General features: G+C 56.6%; 1 protein-coding gene across 5 annotated transcripts in view; it reads left to right on the top strand.

Annotated features, from left to right (window-relative positions):
- Positions 1 to 22,423, top strand: part of TRIM9 (tripartite motif containing 9) — a 68,524-nt gene that overhangs the window by 35,482 nt on the left and 10,619 nt on the right. For 3 of the 5 annotated variants that reach the window (XM_054828035.1, XM_054828037.1, XM_054828039.1), the window contains exons 2-7: positions 2,583 to 2,678; positions 3,112 to 3,234; positions 12,070 to 12,180; positions 12,736 to 12,889; positions 15,610 to 15,767; positions 17,846 to 17,984. In XM_054828035.1, the coding sequence (XP_054684010.1) occupies positions 2,583 to 2,678; positions 3,112 to 3,234; positions 12,070 to 12,180; positions 12,736 to 12,889; positions 15,610 to 15,767; positions 17,846 to 17,984 (781 nt within the window). The remainder of the gene's footprint in view (positions 1 to 2,582; positions 2,679 to 3,111; positions 3,235 to 12,069; positions 12,181 to 12,735; positions 12,890 to 15,609; positions 15,768 to 17,845; positions 17,985 to 22,423) is intronic. The other 2 variants (XM_054828036.1, XM_054828038.1) reach the window with 1 other exon arrangement.

Raw genomic sequence — 22,423 nt, forward strand, 5'->3', positions numbered from 1 at the left:
CGTGTGGAGGACCCCTCCTGAATCTCCATCTCCTGCTCTCTCCGTGTAGATCACACGCTTGTGGGAAACCTGTGACTCTGCCTTCCGTGTCCGGTGATGAAATCCTTCTCCGAAGCGACAGACTGCATTAAAGCTTGGGTTTGCTCCAAGGGTCATGGAAGGTACCTGTAGAATTTACGGACCCGATCAGTCATTTCATTTCTCTCCGCAGCCTCTGACTTATTAACATCGTAACAGAAACCAGAAGGACTTTGTTTTTCTGCGGCGTACGGTTATGAATCACGTCGTCACTGCGCCTGCAGCGCTGCCCTTAATGAATACATTCAGGCATGCCCGCGAGTCCCTGCGCACATTCCCGTACGCGCTCCGTTGTCGTATAGCGTTAATTAACCTTGTTTAATGGGCTAACCGCGATGAGTCCCCAGCGGGGTGACTCTTGCCGTAAGCAGCAGGGATGCAGCGGGAGAGCTGGGCAGATGTTTGTTTCAAAGGGGACGCGGCGAGGAACACGTCTCCGTTCCGGGAGAGCCTCGGCGTCATGGGGACCCTTCCGTGAAGCTCATGCCGATAAAAAAAACGAACCTTAGAGCTCGCCTTTCCAGTGAGGAGCCCGTGGCCACCCACACGTAGGAACTTGAGGGAAGGGTTGAGCCGAGGAGGGGGGTGCGGTGTAAGGCCGCGGGGAGGGATGCTCTGAAGGCGATGGACCATCTTTTTCTTTTTGTGGACAGGCTCAAAGCTTGCTGCGCCGTGGAAGCCGTTGCGCTGTGAGGCTGGGGGTGTCCAGGGTGAAGGAGCTGCACGTGGACAGCGCGCACTGGCGTTGCAGAGCTCTCATTAAATTTTAAGAGCACATTTAAAATGCTTTCCCATTAGGAAATCCTCAAAGAGTTATGTTGGTATAAAGGTCCCCTTTCTGAAATGTATGTTGATAGAAAAAAAAGCCTTCCAAAGACTGTATTAAAGGAAAAAAACCCCACTATGCTGCAATTTTAATGAGGAGCTTGTAAACATAACAAACTCCTGCTGATTTTCTTTATTAATTGCCTGCATTATCACAGACCAGAGCCCTGCAGCGCTCGGTTCTCAGCAAACCACCTTGCCGGGCTTAAGACATCTTCCTAAATCTGGGAGGGCTGGAGCCGTGCACGGGCTGTGGAGGGCGATGGAGAGTTTTGCCGCGGCGCAGCGGGGAGGACGAGGCAGGGCTGGGCTGTCCCTGCGATGCGTGGGGCTGCCAGGGCCACGGGGAGCAGCTCGGGCTCCGACCTCTGCTCTCCTCCAGCCTTTGCTCAGGGAGGGGAGGGAGGAGGGATGGGGAGGCCCTGCTGAGCTGACTTAGCAATCCCGGTTTTATTAGAGATGCATTCGCTGATTAGCTCCACATCCTAATGACTCGGGCACGATAAATTACAAAGGAAATGCAGAAATCGCTAGGGTTGTATTAACATCTCCCGGGGAAGCAGCGGTAAGGTCATTTTCTGAGCCATTAAATGGTTGCCATTCGTTTGTCACCCCGTCTCTTCGATAGCAATTCTTTTTTTCTCGATTTCAGCCCAGCCCCATCTCAGCAGGCGCTGCGCTCCGGTGACCTCGCATCCCTTCTGCACCGTCGCTCCCCCCGCTCTCGTCTCACCTCCTCCCTCTCCCCGCGCCGGCATCCGGGGGAGCACGGCACAACCGGGCGGGTGCCAGCCCGGTGCCGACGTCCCGACCACAGGTCACGTTAGGTTTTTGGAGATATGGGGACATCGGCAGTCTTCTGGGCCACCTTCTGTGTCTCCCACAAAGAGAGATCACAGCTCAAAACCCGCGTGGGTGTTTGCAGGCGTTTTGCAGCCCACGAAAGAGGCAAAATCTCTCCCAGAAGTAAATTGTCACGAGTGATGTGCCCAGCTCTTGAGATAATAACTCTTACTGAAATCGTGGCAAAAGTGGAAGATTCCGGAATTAATGTTTGTGAAGCGCCATGGAAATGAAAAAGCACCAGACATTATCATTATTGTTGCCTTGTTACGCCGCTCAGCTCAGCACGGGCCGGAGCTCCCAGCCCTAGCACTGGAGGAGGAAGGGGCAGTCCGTGTTGTGCGTGGTGGTGGAGGACCCTGCTTCACCTTAGCTTTCAGGAGGGATTGGGAGATTTTCAGTCTGATTCAGGTGGCCTGACCTGTGCCATTTTGCTGATCACCCTCAGCCGACAAGGGCCAGACCCTACAGGATTTTTGGTGTCTTGCTCCCCGGAGAGCGCAGATCCAGGGGAGGTAGTGACTGGCTCGCTTTGAGACCCAGGATGGATGTGGCTTGTCTGTCATCACCCAGGGCAGCCGGTGGAGGAGGTGGACACCCAATACCTGCTTCCCAAACCCCGGGTATCCATGATGATGGCTAACCCTCCTTTTCCTCTCCTTACGCTCAGGGCAGCAGGGGCAGGACACCTCGGTGGGTTGTTGAAGGTTGCACATCCCGGGAGGGCCGTGCTGGGCTGCAGTCCATCCCCAGCCCACATCGCATACTCATCAGCTCCTCCAGCACAAGGATGAGTCCAGGACATGGAAATGACCCCGCTCTTTCTTCCTCTGCAGAGCCAGCTTTCCCAGGCCCTGAACGGGTTGTCAGACAGAGCCAAGGAAGCAAAAGAGTTCCTGGTCCAGCTCCGCAACATGGTGCAGCAAATCCAGGTACTGTGTCTGCTGGCTGAGCAGCAGCCACTTCCCACCAGGATGAGCTGCTCTCTGTGATCCTCTGTCCCATCTTCCCAGCTTGGTTTGGTGGGTGCTCTCCCAAAGGGAGATCTGACTTTTCATATTACCCCCCCTACAGCCCTCCCAAAAACTGCTCCTCCCAAAGCTGCCTGTGTCATGGAGCGAGCAGCAGAGACCCTTCCTGTCTCTGCCACAGGCACATCCAAGGATGTGGTAGGACGGACCAAACCTGTTCCTCACCTGCCGCCACCACTTTTGCCACGAGCCAAGGGCATAAGCACCCCATGTGCAAGTGGTATAGATTTGTGTGTTGCACGTATAAAAATGGCCCATGTAGTATAAAAAAATCAGGTTTCCCAACTGAAACAGAGACGTGCTCCGGGCTGTGATGCTCTGCTCTGACCCGCAGGAGAACAGCGTGGAGTTCGAGGCCTGCCTGGTGGCCCAGTGTGACGCCCTCATCGACGCCCTCAACCGCAGGAAAGCCCAGCTGCTGTCCCGCGTCAACAAGGAGCACGAGCACAAGCTAAAGGTGAGTCCCTACGCACTGGCCGGGGTGCTCAGAGAGCCGTCTGCAGGGTTGGCACCGGACGGGGACGAGGACCGTGATGCTGTTTGTTGGGGTGAAGCGCCGCGGGAGGAGCAGGGAGGTCACGGGAAAGCCACTCTGCTTGCTTGTCACGTTAGCTGAAGTCTGTTTTGCTGCAGACGCCCAGCCCGCTCGGAGCATGACGGGCCCTGAGCAAAGTGCTGCTTCTTCCAGGTGGTGGTTCCCACTGAATGACTCCGTTATTGGGCCAGTTACTGGTTACCAGCTCAGCAGAGCCACGCGTCCAGCGTCCACAGGCTGGAAGATGACCTTGTTCATGTCCCATGTTGCTTTCGAGCTACTAGCACAATCCTGCAGGATGCTGAGTGCCTGTAACTTCTGCTGGCTTCAGCTGAAGTCCTGGAGCACTCGGTGTCATGACACACCGCTTTTGTCATCAGGCAAGAGCGGGAATTGCTCTATTTTCTGTGCTTGGTGAGCACCTCGTGGCCTCAGGGTGGTGGTTGTGCTGAGAGGTGAATTGGTGGCACTGGGGGAGCGGAGATGCGGCTCTAGACATGAGCGTTGAGGTCAGCTGTGAAAACGGGCTCCTGGCTTGTGTCATTCCTGCAGTCACTGCGTCTTTTCAGCTGGTTTGGGGCTGAGAGGGGAGGTGAAGGGCCAGATCTCACCTGGGAGCGGTGGAGCGGGTGTAGCAGTGCCCAGTATCTGTTGGACGAGGTAGCTGCACCATGGCCATCACTGATACGGGCCAGCTGGGGCATTTCAAACCGGCATCGCTCCGTGCTTCCAGGGTCCCTCTTCCAAGGGCGTTTCAGCGTTTGGGCTAGAAGCATCTGTATCTTTTCTCTGGCTCCACTTGCAGCCCCCTCCCAGCCTTGCTTTGGGCCATCCAAGAGGTTCCTGGAGGGATTCCTGGACCTGCCTAAAATGAGGGAGGAGGCCACCGGTCTCCAGTCTGCCTGCAGATGATGGGCACCGCAGCACGAGGGCCCGCGAGTGATTCCATCAGAAGATGGACAATAGCAGCCAGAGAAGGCATGCCACACCGCCGGCCTGTCTTCTAGGTGCAGAGAGGACCCCCACTGCCTGGTGGGCTCTCTTGCCCTCTTCCCCTTCAGGCCATGGTTAATTAAACTCTCACAAAGCCCAGCATCACAAAGCAATTGCCCTGCTCAGCACAACCCCAGGAGGCCTTTCACTTTTTGGCTGGAGGAAGGAATCTACATCCCACTGCTTGCTCTTACCGTATCGCCTGTCCCCCCAACATGCACACACGTGTATCCCACCCCCATCCACCCCGGCTTTGTCATTAGGCCTGGCCCTTAAAAGAAGAAACAGCCCCTGGGTTTCAGACTGGACTCTGTTAAGCTCAGCCCTTGAACATCCATCCCTGAAGGACCGAGCTCTTGCAGCCCCCCACACGCCATGGGAAGGGAGCTGCACGGGCAGGAGGGGCTCCGTGGCGCTGCGTGCTCCAGCAGATGTGGCACACGAGCCTGCGTCCGGTTACCAGGAGCATCGCGGCAGCTGGTGTTTCAAATCCAGAAGCTGCTCCCCTCTGCTCTGCAGCCTGGGCAGCCTTGGTCACATTTTTAGCCTGAAATTATTTCTCTTTTAATTCTTGCAGGGGGTGGAGGGGGTAAATAATAAATGCAGGGATGCTGCCTTGGTCTTAGGCTTGTATGGGGAGAGTCGTGCAGTGCTGACCCACCCGAGGGCCAGCTAGGGTCTGGCACACCGAGATTTGCCTTCCAGGGCTTCAGCATCGTCAGGCTGGGATGCACAGCCTCGGCACGCAGCCCAGGTGAGCACACATCCTTCCCCTCTGGCTTGGGGACAGGGACAGAGAGGGTCTTGCCTGCTTTCACAGCCTGCAGACGGGACAGGGGGTGCAGGAGAGTCTCAGCCCTGTTGGGCACCTCCCTGCTGTCCTCCTCGTGCACACACAGGGTCCCCCGGCCACACCAGGCCACCGAGGCGAGCGTTTGCCACCAACCCTGCAGCCTGTTCCCCGCACCCCCTTCCCCAGCACTGCCACCATCCCCACCGTGCTCTGTAACCCAGGGGAAGGGGCTGCCCGGGTCATCACCCCGTGGGGCAGTTTCCCCTTTGCCCCTTCCAAGGAACCCCCCCGGACAAAGGCAGCACCTGCAGCTCCAGCTGGGCGCGGGCTGGGCTGGCCGCCTCGCGTAAAAGGTCGGGGGAACGCGAGGACACATGAAAGCAGCATTGTGCCTGGAGCAGCTGCCTCCCAAAGGGACGTCCCCCCCGCTGCCCAAGGCTGGGGCTGGCTGGGGGGGGGGTGACAAAGCCCCCAGCTCTTGCTCCGAGGCTCTGGAGTGCCGGAAGGGTTGCAGACGGAGCAGGAATCCTTCCAGGGTGTCGGGAAGGACGGTGGGCTGGCTGCGGGACCCCACCTCCGCCTGCCCCCGTCCTCGGCAGCGTGCTGCGCGCTGTCTCTTCCTGCGCGTGCCCTGGTACACACGGTGTGCTGATTTTGGACCCAGGGGGGACCTGCTGCAGGGCCGTGGGGTTCGTCCTGGTTGATGGTCACATTAGGACAGGACAGTGTTGGCTGCTGACTTGCGGTGATAGCTTCACCCCTTCCCAGAGGAGACCAGTCCAGAGCATCCTACCCGGCCTGCCACTGCTACGTCCCCAGAGCATCTCAGCTGAGGAGGAGATGAGCAGATAGATTGACCAGTGGGATTTAGCTGTGCCACCCAGGAGCCCTTTCAGATCCAAACTAGGTGCTCCAGCAGCTGGCATGGAGCCGCAGTGCCCTGACTGCAGCCAATGGCTCCACGGGTGCCCCTCCTGCCTGCGGGGACATTGGCCGGCACGGCACGGTACGGCACCGTGTGAGCGAGGACGAGAAGCACGGAGGGACAGAGCCTGCCGGCTGGCGCGCTGCCACAGGCGCCTTTCACCGGGGAGCCCAAGTTCCCGTTCGTTCACGTGCGGTGCCCAGAGTTTGGCTCGGCTTGGCTTCAGGACTGACCTACTTTGGCTTGACACATATTTCACAGATGCAGGCACAAATCCAGGCTTGCCTGTGGGCCAACACTAATTGCTCCGGAGAGGGAGAGGATTGGGAGGAAATGAACTTAGGGGGGATGCTCCCCACCTTTCCCCAAGCTCCCCCTACACTTGGATTCAGAGTAAGAACCCAGGCTTTAAAAAATAACATCCAGAGGAGCAGTGGGGCCAGGTGCCTGCTTGAGCTCCAGGACAGACCTCCTTGTCTGTCCTGCTCCTCGTTGTTGGCCTTGGTTTTCAAAGGACCCGAGGGAAGATGCCCTATGACATGGGCCAGTTTGAGCAGGGCACACAGAGGCTTCCCTGCAGTGTTGTCCCAGGAAGAAATCTCTCCTCAGTCCACAGCACACGTGGACTGAGCTCTGTGTGCACCTCCTTTAAGCCCTCGGCAGCGTGGTGGACTATTCTGACCTCCTTCTGGCCTTCAGGTCATAGGATGTCTTTGCTCTGTGATTTCACCACGGCGCTTTGGCTGCAGAGCCCTTGCAGGCAAACGGCGGTTGCCACGGTTCCCAGGGGAGCTAATGATACACAAAACGCTCACCAGGGTCTCCTGTCCATAGCGCTGGATCTCCAGAGATGAAATGCTGGTCCATGACCCTTCTTTAGGGGTCAGGATACAGTCAGGATTTTCCAGGAAGCCCAAGAGAAGTTGGTGTCCCCCGTTGGATTAGGTCACTGGTGTCAGGACTGGTGTGAAAGGAGGAGAGACAGGACAGAAGCACAGGTTTGGTTTCCTGTGCCGTACCATTTCTGTTGGAAACACCAGACAGGACACACAGGTCAGATAAGCTCATCACGAGGTGCGTTATTTCCCCAAGATGCAGATACCAGACCGCTGCTTCCTCGTACTAATCCCTCCACACCCTGCACTATTTCCCCTTGCCGCGGTGTCTGAGCACCTCGGGAAGGGCATCGGCTGATGGACGAGCAGCTCTGCAGAGCTGTGATCGAGCCGCAGGGATGCCTCTGGTTTTCTGATGTCCCTCAAGCTTTCCACTTGTTTTGTTGAAGAGCTGGATCAAGTCTGTCCTCCGCAGCATCTGCCCAGGTGCGATGTTCTCCAGCGGCTCTCTGCACTGAAGACCAGGTCTCTGTGTTGCACCTTCCCGCACTTGCTGGTGCCTTTGATGAAAACGGGCTTGTGCCAGTCCCCAGGACGTGTCGCTGCCAGCATCGCACGGGGTTCTTAACACAGCAACTCCGCTTTTCCCGGCTCCAGCCTGAGCCTCCTCTCCCAATAGCAAGAGGCAAGTCACCATGGAAACATTCACCTGGAAATGCTCTGCTCAGAGGATGCGTGGTTGGGGGATTCAGCGCAATCAAACCGCCGGGATCTGTCCCAGGGATTTTTCCATCTGGGTTTGCAGCGCTGCGGCGAAGCACAGGAGCACTGCTCCCCAAAACACCGTCCTCCTTCCTCACAGCCGTGCAGGTGACCGTACCCCGACCACGGTGTGCCTGGGGTGCGGAGGCTCCATCCCCGGCAGGATTCGTCCTGGGCGCTGAGGAGCCGAGGTTCAAGTGAGGTTGAGTGCCTTGGAAACCAGTAATCTACCCAAGTACTAAAAAGAGGAGGAAGGTGAGGAAGACATTTAAGTAGAGATGAGTGCAGATGTTACTGCCTTCTAGGAGCTGTATTAAAATGTAAATTATAGTTAATGTCATCTTCCAGGGAAGAAAAGCTCTTGAAATAAATTTCCTATTTTAAGGTAGTAGTGAGCTGCTGCGAGTGCACAGCAAAAGTCCTTTTTATAGGCTGTAATTAGCAGCCAGGTTCTGGCTGTTGCCTCCTTTGGCACCTAAAGGGAAAGAAAAGGCGTTTGATAAAAACGATCGCAAACAAAATGTATGGAGCTGCCCAAATCCCCTCGCCAGCTGAGCCATTAGCCCTTTCCCAGAAGATGCCACCGTTCAGCGAGGTGCGTTACCCGCATAGTTTCAGGAGGGGTTTGTAAACCGTCTACCTCCACGCAGAATTCATGGCAGCCTGGTTTTCCCGGTGATCGGGTGGATCCTGCAAGCTTTTCAAGACCTCCTGAGGCTGCCCCTCAGCCCAGCCCAGGCTCGGTTGCTTGCACGAGTCAAAGGCTTGAGGACCTTCCAAATTTTGCTTTCAACTGTCTTCATCAAAATACTCTTCATCACTGGGGTAACAGGGAGCTGAGGTACCCCAGGGAGTGGAAGTCCCTGATGCATGAGGAGAACCACAGGATGCTTCAGGCCATATGGAAAACTCGTGGGCTTCACTGGCCCCGCTGGTTTTAGACCATGCCTTCAGAGGTGTGGGGGATGCTTACGTCTTGTTTTTAAAACCTGTCATTTCCCTAATCGAAGCAATTCACGGAGTCTCCCTGTTCCTGTCTGCATCCTTCTTCTCTTGTGTGGAAGCTGTAAAGCCCCGAAGCCCCGCTAGGTCCCAACCAAAGATCCCTCCTCTTGCCTTGGAAACAGTTTGGTGGTGAAGGGAACCATGGCTTTCTGCTCTCGGCTTGCCTGCTGGGTAGATGCTGCAATTAAACTGCTGTTTCATGCTCTAGTTCTCCAGGTGAATAGGTGCTCGGTCCCCAAAGGGGATCGCAGAGTTACAGAAGGGCAGGATCGCTGCGTTGGGTGCAGTTTCGGAGCACCTAGAGCAAGCTGCCTCCGGTTGGGGTTTGGATGTCTCCAAGACTGGAGACTCCACAGCCTCTCTGTTCTGATGTTTGACCACCTTTATGGGGAAAAAAAAGCTTTTACTTATGTTTAAATGGAATTTCTTGTAGCTCGGTTTGCACCCACATGTGTAAAGATTTACGTAGCCTCAGTGACAGCCTGCAGCAAGCGCTTCCACTCCAGACCAGACCTTTATTAGCAGGGATAATCTGCCAGGAAGCTCGGTAATTAATCAGCCTGGAGCTGCCTGGCGCTGGCCTCACCTCACCCTGCTGCCGGGGAGAGGGCAGGACGGAGGGGCAAAGCCAGGGCTGGCATCTCCATGTCGAGCTCCCCCCTCCAGACAGCGCCAGGAATGCCCGCAGGTCTCACGCCGATGCCGCAGCAGTGGTGGCAGGTCCCCTTGCCTCGCCGGTAACCCAGTCTCTTGGCCAAGCGGGTGCCGGGGGAGCCAGCCGTGTGTCCGGGGCTGTGCTGGGACACCGTGCCTGGCTTCACCGAGCAAATGCTGTTTCTTGGGGTCTCATGTCTGGCTGGTGGTAGCAGATGGCAATTCTGGTAATACTTGGAAAGCATCTATTTGGGCAGGGAGAGGCTCACAAATTCATTATCCTGGGCAAACCAGACAGGGATTTAAGCTGCAAAGAAGATAAGAAGATTGTTTTACCAATCCCATCTTTGCTGTCTTCCTGGTGGCATGTGCATTTCCCCGGAGAGGGGTCTCAATGACAGAAGGAGGCTGCTTTTCTGGGCGTTCAGGGTGGGATCCCCCCTTGCTCCCCTGCAGCCCGGCAGGCAGGGAATGCAAAACCTTGCTCTGGCTCGGTAGGTGCAGTCAGGATATGCGCTAACAGCAAGGTTGGAGCCCACAGGCGACGTTCATCTCACACGCGGTGGTAACACCACCGTCTGCAGCTGAGACCCAACATCCACACGGCCAACACGCGTTGCGAGAGCAGAACAACCCCCCAGCACCGTCTCTCTGGGCAGAAGAGATCAAATTAACGCAAGGGGCTGCTCTGTGTCGCACGACAGGGGCTGCGGGTTCCTGCAAGGCTTTGCACCCCTGCTGCACTTCTGGATCCCACCCCAAAGGACTGACCATCCCCATGGAGAAAGGAAGGCCAGGGGCTTGCCCACGCTTCTGGCAGAGGTCAGCGTAGGAGTCCAGATCTCCAAGACAAGCCGTTACCTCCGCTCCATCCCAGCAGAGCCATTCCAGTGCACTCAACTGGCATTGAACGAACTCTTCCCTCTAATGACAGCGTTTCAGGCCAAAACCGCTGTGTGCTGATCATGCTGCTCGCTAGCCCTGTCTCAGAGCCATCCAGCATCTCTGCAAGCCTCCGTACACACGTCTTGGTCCAGAGGAGCAATATGGGAGCTCCCCCTGCTGCCCTGTCTGCCCTGCACAGGGGGTGCGCTGGTGCAGCCCCCTCCCCGGCTCCCAGCTTGCTGGAAACATCGCGCTGGGATTGCTAAAAGCAGCAAGGACCGGCTGCTCCCTAAAAATCAGAAGCCAGGTGGGAGAGTGTTTCATAGCATTTCACAGAAGCAGATACGTTGTCCCAAGTTCATGAGTCTTTTCTTCCTGTTGGGTGATTAAGTAGAGGTGATTAAATTATGATTAAACAACACATGGTGGGATTGATTGCCCTGCAGGAGTCATCGCCTCCCTTGAAGCCCCGGTTCATTCACCGCAGGAGGCTGACGTGCTTCGTTTCACCTCCCCGTCCCCCAGACCGGTAGGGATGCTCACGGGGGAGATGCTCCTCAGCCCATGCGCTGCTGTGCCTGTGGAGCGGTGGGCACACAGGCGCTGGGATTCGCTGACTGCGGTGCTGAGGATACAACTCTGCGTTCAGAAATGTTAATCGCTGCTTATTGCAGTCTTTTCCATCACGCTGCAGCTGCAGATGCTGATGCAGAGTTCATCTTTAGTGTCTGTAACATCCTGAATAGCTGTGGTCTCTAGAGCTGCGTAGCTTTGTTCGGTCCTAGTGGAGAACTTTACACAGCTTTAAAGCTCCTCCAGAAAAAAAAAGAAAATTTATCTGCAATGGGCACGTTCCTCTAAAGCAGAAAATCTCTCTTCCTGAGCCACTCTGCCGATCTCCCACCCAGTGCCGGGTCTGTCTGACAGAAATCCTGCTGGCACCGGGTGCAGACCTGCACTGCCTCCAGGAGGGAGCACTTGCAGTTGCTCTGAGGGACCGGCCACCCTTCAAACACCCTCGCGGTATTGGAGCCTGAACCCCATCCTCTCCGCTGTGTTTCAGCCAGCCAAGCCACACGTTTGCTGGTACTCAGCTGCTGGGATGCTGAAACCCATTCCCCCGGGGGAACCGTCCATGGGTGCAAGCAGACGAGCTTCGACGTGCAGGCTGAGCAGCCACAGGCAGAGCTCGCCATGCTGGAGGGACCCTCGCCACAAGACCTGCAGGATTTATCTCCTCTCACCGGCACACCTCTCCCTCTGAGCTCATCCCCAGATTCCCGCTGCAGTCGGTGGAGAAAATGAGGCAATTCTGCAGCATGGTCCATCTCAGCTGCTGGGCAGACGAGCATCTCAAACAGATCAATAGTCAGAGCTGAACTTGGGGGTGGTGGTGTGTTCATTCCTCTTGGAAATACCAAAATACCGGGCTCACTCCTCACCCGGGGCGGTTGGGTGCAGCTGCCCCAGAGCCAACCTCGCAGCCCTGCTCCGCGCCGGGGATGGGTAGGGCGGGCAGCGCCACGGAGGCTGCAGCAGCGGCTGTGTATCCATGGAGGTAGGCTTTTGCTTTGCATGGAGTTCGTAAGCTGTCATTTGGAAGCTGTCTGAATTAAAGACAGAGCATGGAACTGCCCTACTGCTTTAATTAATTCCGTGGGTTAATAATTTTGAGCTATACAAGGCTTGTTGTTGTTCACCAGGTTTTCAAGGATCTGGAGTTCGGTGTACGAGTCTTGGCCAGTTCTGCTCTTTTCTCTTCCCTGGAGTCTTCCTTGTCTTCCCTGTCTCCCTTTGCGTTGCCCTGACCCTGTCCCTGTGCCCACGCAGCACCGAAGCCCGTTTGCTCCCCGTGTCCCCAAACCCCGCAGCCGAGCAACGCTGCTCTCCTTGTCCCATTGCAGGTGGTGCGAGACCAGATTTCTCACTGCACAGTCAAGCTGCGCCAGACCACGGGTCTGATGGAGTACTGCCTGGAGGTCATCAAGGAGAATGACCCCAGCGGCTTCCTGCAGGTTGGTGTGGAGCTGCGAGGGGAGCGGGAAAGGCATCGCACAGCCGAGGGCCCAGGGGTAACGTGGCAGAGTTGGGGGAGTTACACCAAGGATGGTGTAGCAGCTTTTCCAGCCATAAAATCAAGGGCCAACCTCTCATCACCTCCAGGTGGACAGCAGGACAGCAGCAGAACCCGGCCAGGGTCATCGCTTACTCTGACCAGAGGGCTGCAGCACACAGTGGTGTATCTCTGGAGCAGTGATCATAACGTGCTGTCTTGTGGTTCTCCAGCGAGAGACAAACGTACAGCACTTGAGAACTGCACCCCACCGTTCGTTCCTGGGCCGGTCCCTTTGATACTAGACCCTGCCTTTAAAACAGTCCCCAAAGCTCCTCTGCCGATCTGAGCCAGCAGCAAAGGGTGATGCTAGAAACCACGCGTGATGTCCCGGCCCTTGGCAGTCAGGGACAGAAGTGGCAGCCTGGGAGGCACAGGGAAGGAGGAGAGCAGGGCAGGGACGAGGCACACGCGGCCCCGGTGGCCCTCGGTAGCTGAGGCTGCTCCTTGCCACCAGATCTCCGACGCTCTCATCAGGAGAGTGCACTTAACCGAGGACCAGTGGGGAAAGGGGACGCTCACACCCCGGATGACCACAGACTTCGACCTGAACCTTGATAACGCCCCTCTGCTACAGTCCATCCATCAGCTCGACTTTGTGCAGATGAAAGGTAAGAACATTTCCAGTGCCTTTCAAAAGCCCAGCTCCGCTCCTGCTGAGTGCTTCCATCCAACTCATCACCGGGAAGGGGCAGCAGAGGAGAGCTTTTCATCTTCTCCCAGCGAAACTGAGCGCCCCAGACCCAGAGTTACGCCTGTTCCTGGGTATTTTGCACCCTTGGGCCAGCCATGTGCCTCTCTGTCTCTGATCCCTGAGCGGCTGTGTGCCAGACCAAGGTGCCAGGAGCTCGGTTTTGCCCGGCAGCGCTTTAGAAAGTGCTCTGCAGCGCCGGGAGAGCCAGGCTGGTCCCTGCTCAGCTGGTGGAGGTTGGGACCAGGATCTTGGGAGCAACCCAGGGCACTTCCCAAACCTGTGCTCACACACACGCTCAGTGCTGAGCAGCGTCTGGCACGGGCCAGCTGGTGAGCTGCCTGCTGCGGGCAGCCGCGGCGTCCCTCCACGCACAAGGCACAGCCACGCAGCTTAGCTCAGGGTCTTCCCTCCCTCCCCTCTCCTCCCTGTCGTTTGAGATTTTTATTTCAGTTTCAATTTCCTCCACAGTCTCGCTATGAGAGAGCGAGCACAGAGAGCCGCTGCATTTGCATCACTTTGCAGGAAGCAGAGAGCCGCTGCAACCTGCGAGCAATTTGCGTCTTGGCAAACCCTGGGAAGCTGACAGAAGATGCAAATGGGCTGTGCCGCAGGGAAGCTCAGGAGGACGTGGAACGTAGGCCCGTACCTTCAGCTGGTGCAAATGAGCTGCCTGGAGGAAAGGCCACCAGCCGCGGGTCTGGCATGGCCCTCGGGTGCCGTCACGGCTGGGTTTCCTGGCCCGGGAGCCATTTGCACACACCAGCGTTTCTCAGTGGTCAGACACAGGAAGGCTGTCGGCCACGCGCTTCCTCCGTAACGATAACGAGCATCTTCAAATTACGGCCCCGCTGGTATTTGCTGCAGGGAGAAGGGTGTGTTGGGCATGGCTGCTGGGAGCGCTCGGCGTTGCTCATCGTTAGCCAGGCTGCTAATTTGAAGTGTCAGTAACATTTTTTGATAGCGAGGAGAGCCAAACCCAGGGAGGGCTGGATTCCTGTTTAGCTTACACATCAGCCGTGGAGACGTTAGCGTGTTCCTGCCCTCCCTTCTTTCAATTTAGCCCAGAGGGTTATTTTTAATTAATAAGAGCAAATCTGCTGCTAGTTGAGCCGCCTGCCCTCCTCTGCGGAGGAGCTGACGGGCTGCCCTCCCATCTCACCCTCGCTGCGGAAATAAGTTGTTGCGTTTTGTAGACTTTGCAGAAGGTTGGGATCCCAAACGCGTGTCGCAGCACCGGGGGGGGGGAGGAGGCAGGGCAACACCAGAGGTCTCGATAAAGAGCAGAGGTGAGCAGTGGGTGCAGGGCATCCCGCGTCCATTGCCAGCACGTGCTGGGCACGAGCAGCGCTCCCTTCTCTGTATGAGCTGTAACGCGAGGCCTTTCTCCACTCCGTTTCTCCACGCTCTCAGCCTGGTGGTTCCTGCTGACGATCCGACCCAGGGGGTGGAGGAGTCGCAGAGGGAGGTGGTGGATGGTGAACCTTTGCCAGCGAGTCCGTCTTTTCTCTCCCACGTATCCGTGGCTCCTCCACTTCTTGTCTGGATTCTCCATGTCTTTTTTTCCGCTGGCCCTTGTCAGACTTCGGGCAGTGAGCATGAGGATGGAGGACGAGCAGCTCTATTGAGGGCTCTCCCTGAGCAGGGATGGGATGTGTCGGTGGACATCCCCTTTCCCTGTCGTGCTGTCACCCCTCCGTGCTTTCCAGAGCAGGAGCGGGCTGCGTTACAGGCGTGGAGATGCCCACCTACAGCAGTCTGAGCAGAAGCAGCCCTGGCAGTCCCTTATGTCCCCTGTGTAGGTGGCGGGAGGCCATAGGGCCTGTTTGGAGACCTCTCTGAAATGTGCTTGTGCCTCTTGTCCCTCCCCGGGAGGTGTTCGGCAGCGAGGGCTGGCGGAGGGGACAGCCCTGGGGACCCCACAGGAACCCCCGGGAGTGGGTGCTGTGCTTGGGACAGCGTGGGAGGACCCTGAGCCTTCTGTGGCAGGTCGAGGGCTGTCAGTCACTGGCACTAAAGCAGCATCGTGGAGAGACACCCTCATCTCTTCACCGAGTCTCTGGGTTCGTGCGGTTGCCTCCTCTTTTAGGTCAAACTCTACCACGGCAAAAAAATCAGGCGCTCCCCGGTTCTGCAGGACCCGAGGCTCGTCTCTACTGCTCCGGCATCGCTTGTTTTATTGCAGTGAATTTGGTTGATGGAAAAGCAGAGCGATGCTTGTAGATAAGGCCAGGCCCACGGCTGCAGCCAGCTCTGCGGAGCGTGTGGGAGAGTGTCCCGGGTTTGGGACCAGCTGCTGTAAAGAGTCCGGGCAGTTCTACACCAGGTATATTGTTGCGCTGTCCTATTTCACCAAAATGCACTAGAAAACGGGAAGAAAGCAGAAAAGCTCTGGGGAAATCTCAGCTTCAGCATGCTGCGGGGTGGAGGAATTTGGTGGAGCTTGTCTGGAGAACAGTCCGTTCTGCTTCCTCCCCACCTCACACCCACGAGATCACAGTTACATCCCTCGTGCCATGCTGGCTTCGCACCAAGGCTTAAACGCATCCTCCGCGCTCCAGCTGAAAGGTGCATGCCGCAGCTATCCCCCGCTGCTCCTCTGTGGTGCCAGCAGCCAGGGTCACACTAATTTGTGTTTAGTTTCCTCCCCAGTGCCGGCCCCCCCGATCCTGCAGCTAGAGGAGTGTTGCACCCACAACAACAGTGCCACCTTGTCCTGGAAGCAGCCCCCCTTGTCAACGGTGCAGGTGGAAGGTTACATCCTGGAGCTCGATGACGGCAACGGCGGCCAGTTCAGGGTAGGTGCTCGGAGCACGAAGCCAGTCCCGGCACCGAGGTGTTGCTCCTGGCGTCAGTATTTCCGTGCCATGAAGGGACCAAAGAGTTTCCCAGCCTTTCGCAAGTCTCCTCCTTCCCTGGAAACATGAGGCTCGCTGCTGGGGTGCCCGGGGAAGCTGACAGTGCAGACAAGCTACGGGCTTTATTGGGGGGCAGGGTTATTTGAGGGGGTGGAAATAACCTTTCCAGTGACCGCTGACTTGCAAACGCAAAGAACGCATTTGAAGCTCCGTCTTTTTTAGGTTGCTAAACATGTCACGCAAGGGGTGCTAATTGCCATGAAAAACTCATGGGTTGCCAGCTGCCAGCAAGCCGAGGTGTTTAAGGCCTGAGGGCTTTTAAATTGCTGTAATTACACAATTAGAATATGATTTTTCTCTGATCCGACACGCTGATAATTATCCTGGCGTGTTCACATCCACCTAGAGCAGGCGCAGGGACCAGCCCATCGCATTTTCTGAATTCATCCACAAGAAACTCAGGCAGGCAGGAGCCAGAGCAGGGTCGAGGCAGAAGAAAGGTGACACGGGTGGGATCTGGAGACAGAAGGGAGCGGGAGTCTGGGTGTGGGGAGGCACAGCCACCCCGGCAAGGCGAGGGCGATTCCTCAGCGTGCCAGCCTTCTGCCAGCAGTGGGAAGGGGCTTGGATGTACGTGGTATTCCTGCCGCTGCGGTCCTACGGGGCTGCTCCAGCCCGTGCGACGCGAAGGGGAACATCTCTGGCTTCCCAAATCATTGAGCCGTTCTCCTTTCCAAAAGCTGACCACGTCAGGCAGCGATTTGCCCAGCGAGCTGGGAGTGCCGGCAGCTCGGGCAGCAAAGCGCGGCGGGCTCTGGAGTGGGAGCAGGACGGCGAAGCTTTCCCATGCAGGCAAGCTGCCCGCACAGAGCATCCATCTGCGCCATGAAGGGCGGCAAACAGGGCTTTGTCTTGGGATCTGCTACACACAAATCCATGTTTTCTGAGCCGTGCGTTTCGGTGGCCCGTGGGCCTCTTCACCGCTGTCCCTGCTCACACAACTCTGTTCCTCTGAGCGGAGCTACGGCAGCAGAAGCGTGACACTGGTGAGTCAGCGCCTGTTTGGTGTGATCACCTTGTTTTCTTTCAAAGAACGCTTTGATTCTGCCACCCCGGAGCATGCAAAATTGTTTTCTGCAAGGGTGTTTCTGTGCCCTGAGCTCAGTCAGTACACATTCTCTGGCAGAGCTCTTCCGGGATTCAGTGGGAGTTTGGCTGGGATTGATGTCCTATGACTTGGTCCAATATGAATAGCATCTTCCCCTACAGAAACTGGATTTATGGCACAGTATTTGTAGAGTCATAGAGTCCCAGAAGGGTGTGGGTTGAAGGGACCTTTCAAGGCCCATCTAGTCCAACCCCTGCAGTGAGCAGGGACATCTTCAACTAGATCAGGTTGCCCAAAGCCCCATCCAGCCTGGCCTTGAATGTTTCCAGGGATGGGGCATCCACCACCTCTCTGGGCAACCTGCTCCAGTGTTTCACCACCCTCAGCATAAAAAAAAACATTCCCCCTTGTCCTGCCACTACAGGCCCTGCTAAAAGCTCTGTCCCCATCTTTCTTATAAACCCCCTTTAAGTCTTGAAAGGCCGCAGTCAGGTCTCCCCGGAGCCTTCTCTTCTCCAGGCTGAACCACCCCAACTCTCTCAGCCTGTCTCCATAGCAGAGGTGCTCCAGCCCTTGGATCATCTCCGTGGCCTCCTCTGGACTCTCTCCAACAGCTCCATGTCCTTCTTGTCCTGGGGACCCCCGAGCTGGACGCAGTGCTGCAGGGGTGTCACACCAGAGCAGAGCAGAGGGGCAGAATCCCCTCCCTCGACCTGCTGGTCACGCTGCTGGAGATGCAGCCCAAAGTATTGTCAAGGAACAAATCGTAGTGTGGTGTTGCTCTGCTTCAGCCATATCCAGTGCTCACGGTAGCAAGGCATGGCAGAACCCCGAGCGTCACGACAGCTGGGAGCTGTTCTCCCGTCCCTGGGACTCGGTGGTCTGGGCTCTAACTGTGCTTGCTTTGCAGGAGGTGTACGTGGGCAAGGAGACCATGTGCACGGTGGACGGGCTTCACTTCAACAGCACGTACAGCGCACGCGTCAAAGCCTTCAACAAAACAGGAGTCAGCCCCTACAGCAAGACCCTGGTCCTCCAGACATCCGAGGGTAAGGCATTGCAACAGCTCCAGCCCGACGCGCTCGGACACTGCTCACACGCACGCGTGGGGCCCGTCCAGCACGCCCGAGCTTAGCATTGCAATACGGGGAACCGCTCCGCTGGTCCTCCAGTACCTCAGCAATCGCTGCAGGAAAGCCAGCGCTGACGGGAGGGGAAAGGTTCTGTCAGGAGCCTCGAACGGTGCCAAAATTTGTCTCTCACCCCTTTCCTTTGCAGAAGATGTTCTTTGGGGAGGTACAGTGAGAGGCATCCCGCAGAGGGGTATTTAAAATTTGATTGCAGCAGGGTTTGTATTACACGAAAGGAAGCTCAGATGTTTTCATTAATTTAATCTAAAACAAAACACTGTCAGCATTGCTCCTGAGACACTCAGGGCTGCACGTGGCTGCACAACGCTGTAACCGCAACCCTGGCAGCGCACGACAGAGAATGGAGGGACCGTGGAGCCGCATGGGTGTCCTTGCAGACCCACGGGGCGTACAGCTAGCCACGCCGCCATCGTCCGCATCACCCCCGCGCCGGCAGGCGCTCGGTTAGAATATTAAACACCCTCTTGCAGGTTGCGGAGGAGTCTCCCCGCCTGACTTTTAAGTACATTTGTCACACCAGGCACTTAATCTGTCGCGGAAAATTGGCTTGCTTCTGACGTGCAGGTGGAGAGTCGTAAGGCTAGCTCCGAGAAATGAGGTGGGAGTCAGAAGCAGCAGGCGATGCGGCTGTGAAGGAAGGAATCGGCCCCCACCGCCACGTCTGCCGCCAGGCAAGAAACCCCTCCTCGGGAGTTTTCCACGCTCGGTGGAATCCCTTTTCCTTACTCCCAGACTAAAAATCTCTCTTTTTTCCAAGCCATGCGAAGGTTTGTTTCGCAGCAGCACTGCCAGACCTGGCTGGCAGCTGGCTCTCGAGGCCCCGGCAGATGCGGTCGGGGGTCAGAAGGGAGCACACCGCTCAGGGGGCTGCCGCTGGGGCAGAAGGACGGTGAGATCCTTCTTGCCACAGAGCACCTCTGGTGGCTTTGAGCAGGGAGAAAAAAGGGTTTTCTGCTGAAAACTGATTTACAGATAGAAGCGGAGCAAGGCTACGCAGAGCGTTTTCGCTTGCCTGCGCTCATCTGCAGGAGATAACGGTTCCGGCTCAGAAGGAGCTCGTGCCAGGTTTGAATGCGTGGGCAGCACAAGTCGGTGAGGAATGGGACTCACATGCGGCAGAGAGCAAACCGGTGACAAAGAGGCAGAACCTCTCTACGAGAGGCAGAACGCTCAAACCACAGAGGCCCTGGCACGTCCGTCTGAGAGCTCTGCGCGTGTTTGCATAGCTGGGCACCAGCGTCGAGGAAGCTGCAGCTTCCTCTGGAGATCCAGGGACGGGACAACCCTGATGCAGCCCCATGCCAGGGTGGCCAGGACTGCTCCCAGGGCCTGACGGTCAACGGTTCTCACCCACTTCTCTACCTGACTTCAGCAGCCTTTGCAGGAGACAGCAGAGCTTTGGCTTCTCATCACTTTTGTGTCTCATAAGACCCATTTGAGACACAGTTTCCTAACCAAAACCAGTTGGGCTTTAAGTCCTCCCAGCCAGGAGTTCGCAGGGTCCCCGCTACGATCTTTCCAGCTCTGCTTTCCTTTCATCGGGGTTTTCCCTGCCGAGCCAAGCTCCAAAATATGAAGGAACCTGGGAGAAAATAGCTGTTTGTGGGCCCGGCTGTGCTTGGGGCTGGCGCCTTGGTCTGTGCCAGCAAACAGCCGTTTCGCTCTTCTGAGCATCGGATGAAAGTTTGCCGCATTCACCCTTTTCACTGAATGGGCTTTTGCGTTTGTTATTCCAGCATAAAAGAAAGAGGGAGAAAAAGTCAAATGGGCCCGGAGCATTTTCTGCTCTTAGAGGCCGTCTGAGCTTTTTGGACTCAAAGTGAAATAAATTACATCTCTGTGCAGCTTCCAGATACCCGAGTGACTTGTTGAATAGAGCCGCCTCGCACGTCAGAGCTCTTGGTTAGGCTTTTATTTCTGGCCTTTACAGCAGCATCAGGCCTTTAAGTGCTATTTTGTCTGAAGTAGGCTTAGCTTTCCCCTTCAGCTGTGCTCTGCAGCTTGCTGCAAAGCGTTCGTGCAGGAAGGGGAGACAAAAGAAGAGACGGGCTCGATGTGAAGAGAACATCTCTCTGAACGTGGCTGTCCTGCTGTAAGTGGTTATGAGAAATTCTGCTTAAAGGGTGTTATTTAAAAGCTGGCTTCTAGTCCTAGCGCACAACATCCTTATCCGCAGCCTGCGGAAGTTAACTGGAGTCTCTTCTGCCTTCGACGAGCAGCGAAACGGGCTGTAGAGGCTAGCGGGGAGTGAAATGTCTCGCAGGGTCTCAGAGAGCAAGGATGAGAAGAGGGTAAATTTGTGTCTGGGCCTCTGCGGGCATGCCGCTGTGGTCCTGTCCAGCCCAAGAGCCACGGTGAGGCAGCCAGCACCGCTGGGAACGTCCCACGGGACGTCAGCACATGCACAAGCCTACAGCAAGCTGCGGAGCACCTTCCCAGCCTGCAGCTTGGCACGTCTTCTCCTCATCCCAAAGGAACTACGTTTTCCAGCTGAGGAAACTGCAGTTTGCTCTCCAAAGCTGGTGCTTGGTGCCACCGGCAGGACAAGGTGGCTCCTGGCTGGGAGAAGGTCTGTGCCCCAGAGCCCTTCCCACGTGCTGGGCCCTCCAGGGCTTCCCAGGGATGAAGATCCTCATCATCAGTACAGCAAATGGCAGCAAGGGCTGAGGGCAATGGTCCTTACCTTGAACTGTGTCCTCTCCTCCACTGGTGTTGGGCTGTTTCACAGCAGCCCTAGGAGTATCTCTTGCCTTGTCATGTCTTAGCCAGTGCCTCCCAGGACCATCACTGCAGGGGGCCTGGTTTAACTTCTCCGTTTCTTCAGCACCTGAACGAAGTTCAGCTGTAGGCTTGGAAATCAGTCTGGAAGAAAGTTTGCAAGGTGACCCTGTCCCAAGGCACAGGCAGCTTACAAAGCTTGGCCGGTGACAGCACTGCTTGGCTCTCCTCATCCCTAGGAGACCTCAGGTCTCCCCCCCAGCCTCCTCTTCCTTGGGCCGGACAGCCCCAGCTCTCTTAGTCTTTCTTCATCCAGCAGATTTTCCAGCCTCTGGCCGGTCTCCTGCTGACTTTGGGACGCAGGTTCCCGTTTTCATCCTACCCGCAGCTGATGGTTCCTTGGTGCATTCATGGCTGCGGCAAGAGCAGCCTCTGAGAGCTCTGGTCTTCTGGTCCCAGGAGAAGGCACCTAACGCATGGTGGCAAGGAACAGCAGAGGAGATGTCCCAGTTGCGGTGGGATTAGAGTCTGCAGGTGGGCTGGCTGCTGGGCTGCTTTTCTCTACAAGGATTTCTGAGATGGCTTCTGAGTCCCTCCAGTGTCGTGTCTTTCCGTGGGCTGTCCAGCCTGCTGGATGGTGGTACGAAGGACCAGCTTGCCCCAGGTAGAGGTGGAGAAGAGGAGCTCGGCAGTTCTAGAGACTGTCCCTGCCTGCTCCCCAGGCCCAGATCTGCACTCCTGGCTGGCACTGAGGTTTGACCTCCCTCCTGCCAAAACCTGCTGCTCCGTTCTCACCCTTCCCCAGGTCTCTTTAACCACCTTGACTCTTCCATTGGGCTGCTGCGTGTCTTCAGCCATGCTCTCCTGGGCCTGTGCTGCCTGCAGCCGCGCACTGAGAGCCAGCGCGGGGGAAGAGCCGTGTCTCCGCTCCACCTTCTCTCGGCTGCTCTGAGTCTCCAGTTTTAGGCATGGCTGCGGAGTTTCAGGGCAAGCTTGGTTTTGGCTCCTTGTTCCTTTGGCGAGACACAAGCCTAGGAGCAGAGGATCGGGGAGGAACACGGGGCTTGTCACACCCCTGTCCCCTCTCCCGGATTACCAAAGTTGACCGACTCTGCCGACACCACAAGCAGCCGCTCCCGGCCACCTCTGCCACCCTGGGGATGTGGCGCAGGGGCTCAGGCACCGCAGCCTGAGAGCCCTTCCCCACCCTAGTCGAGCACCAGAAGCTTTTCTCTTCTTTCAAGCTCAGTTCCTCATCTGGGGCCCAACTTTAAGTTCCTTACCAGCCCTGGACTGACCCTCAGCAGCAACCAGGGCTTTTTAACTGGCAGATTTTGGCAAGGGGCGAACAACACAAGGGGAAATCAGCTGCAAGGAGCTATAGGAACATAAGATGCTAGTTAGGGAGAGTCATGAGCCTGGTTACTCTTGGTAGTAGATCCTCTTGCTCTTGGTAGATGTTAGAGTGCACGTCCTTCCCCAACCTTGAGCTCCCCTTATTGACCTGTTGTGCAATAATTTATCTAACCCGTGTCTGAACCCACTGACACTCTTTGCTTCCACAGCTTTGCACAGCAGCAAGTTGCAGAAGTTACAATCCACTGTGCACAGAAACGCCT

The sequence above is a fragment of the Grus americana genome, chromosome 5 (genome assembly GCF_028858705.1).
Source record: "Grus americana isolate bGruAme1 chromosome 5, bGruAme1.mat, whole genome shotgun sequence".
NCBI lineage: Eukaryota > Metazoa > Chordata > Aves > Gruiformes > Gruidae > Grus > Grus americana.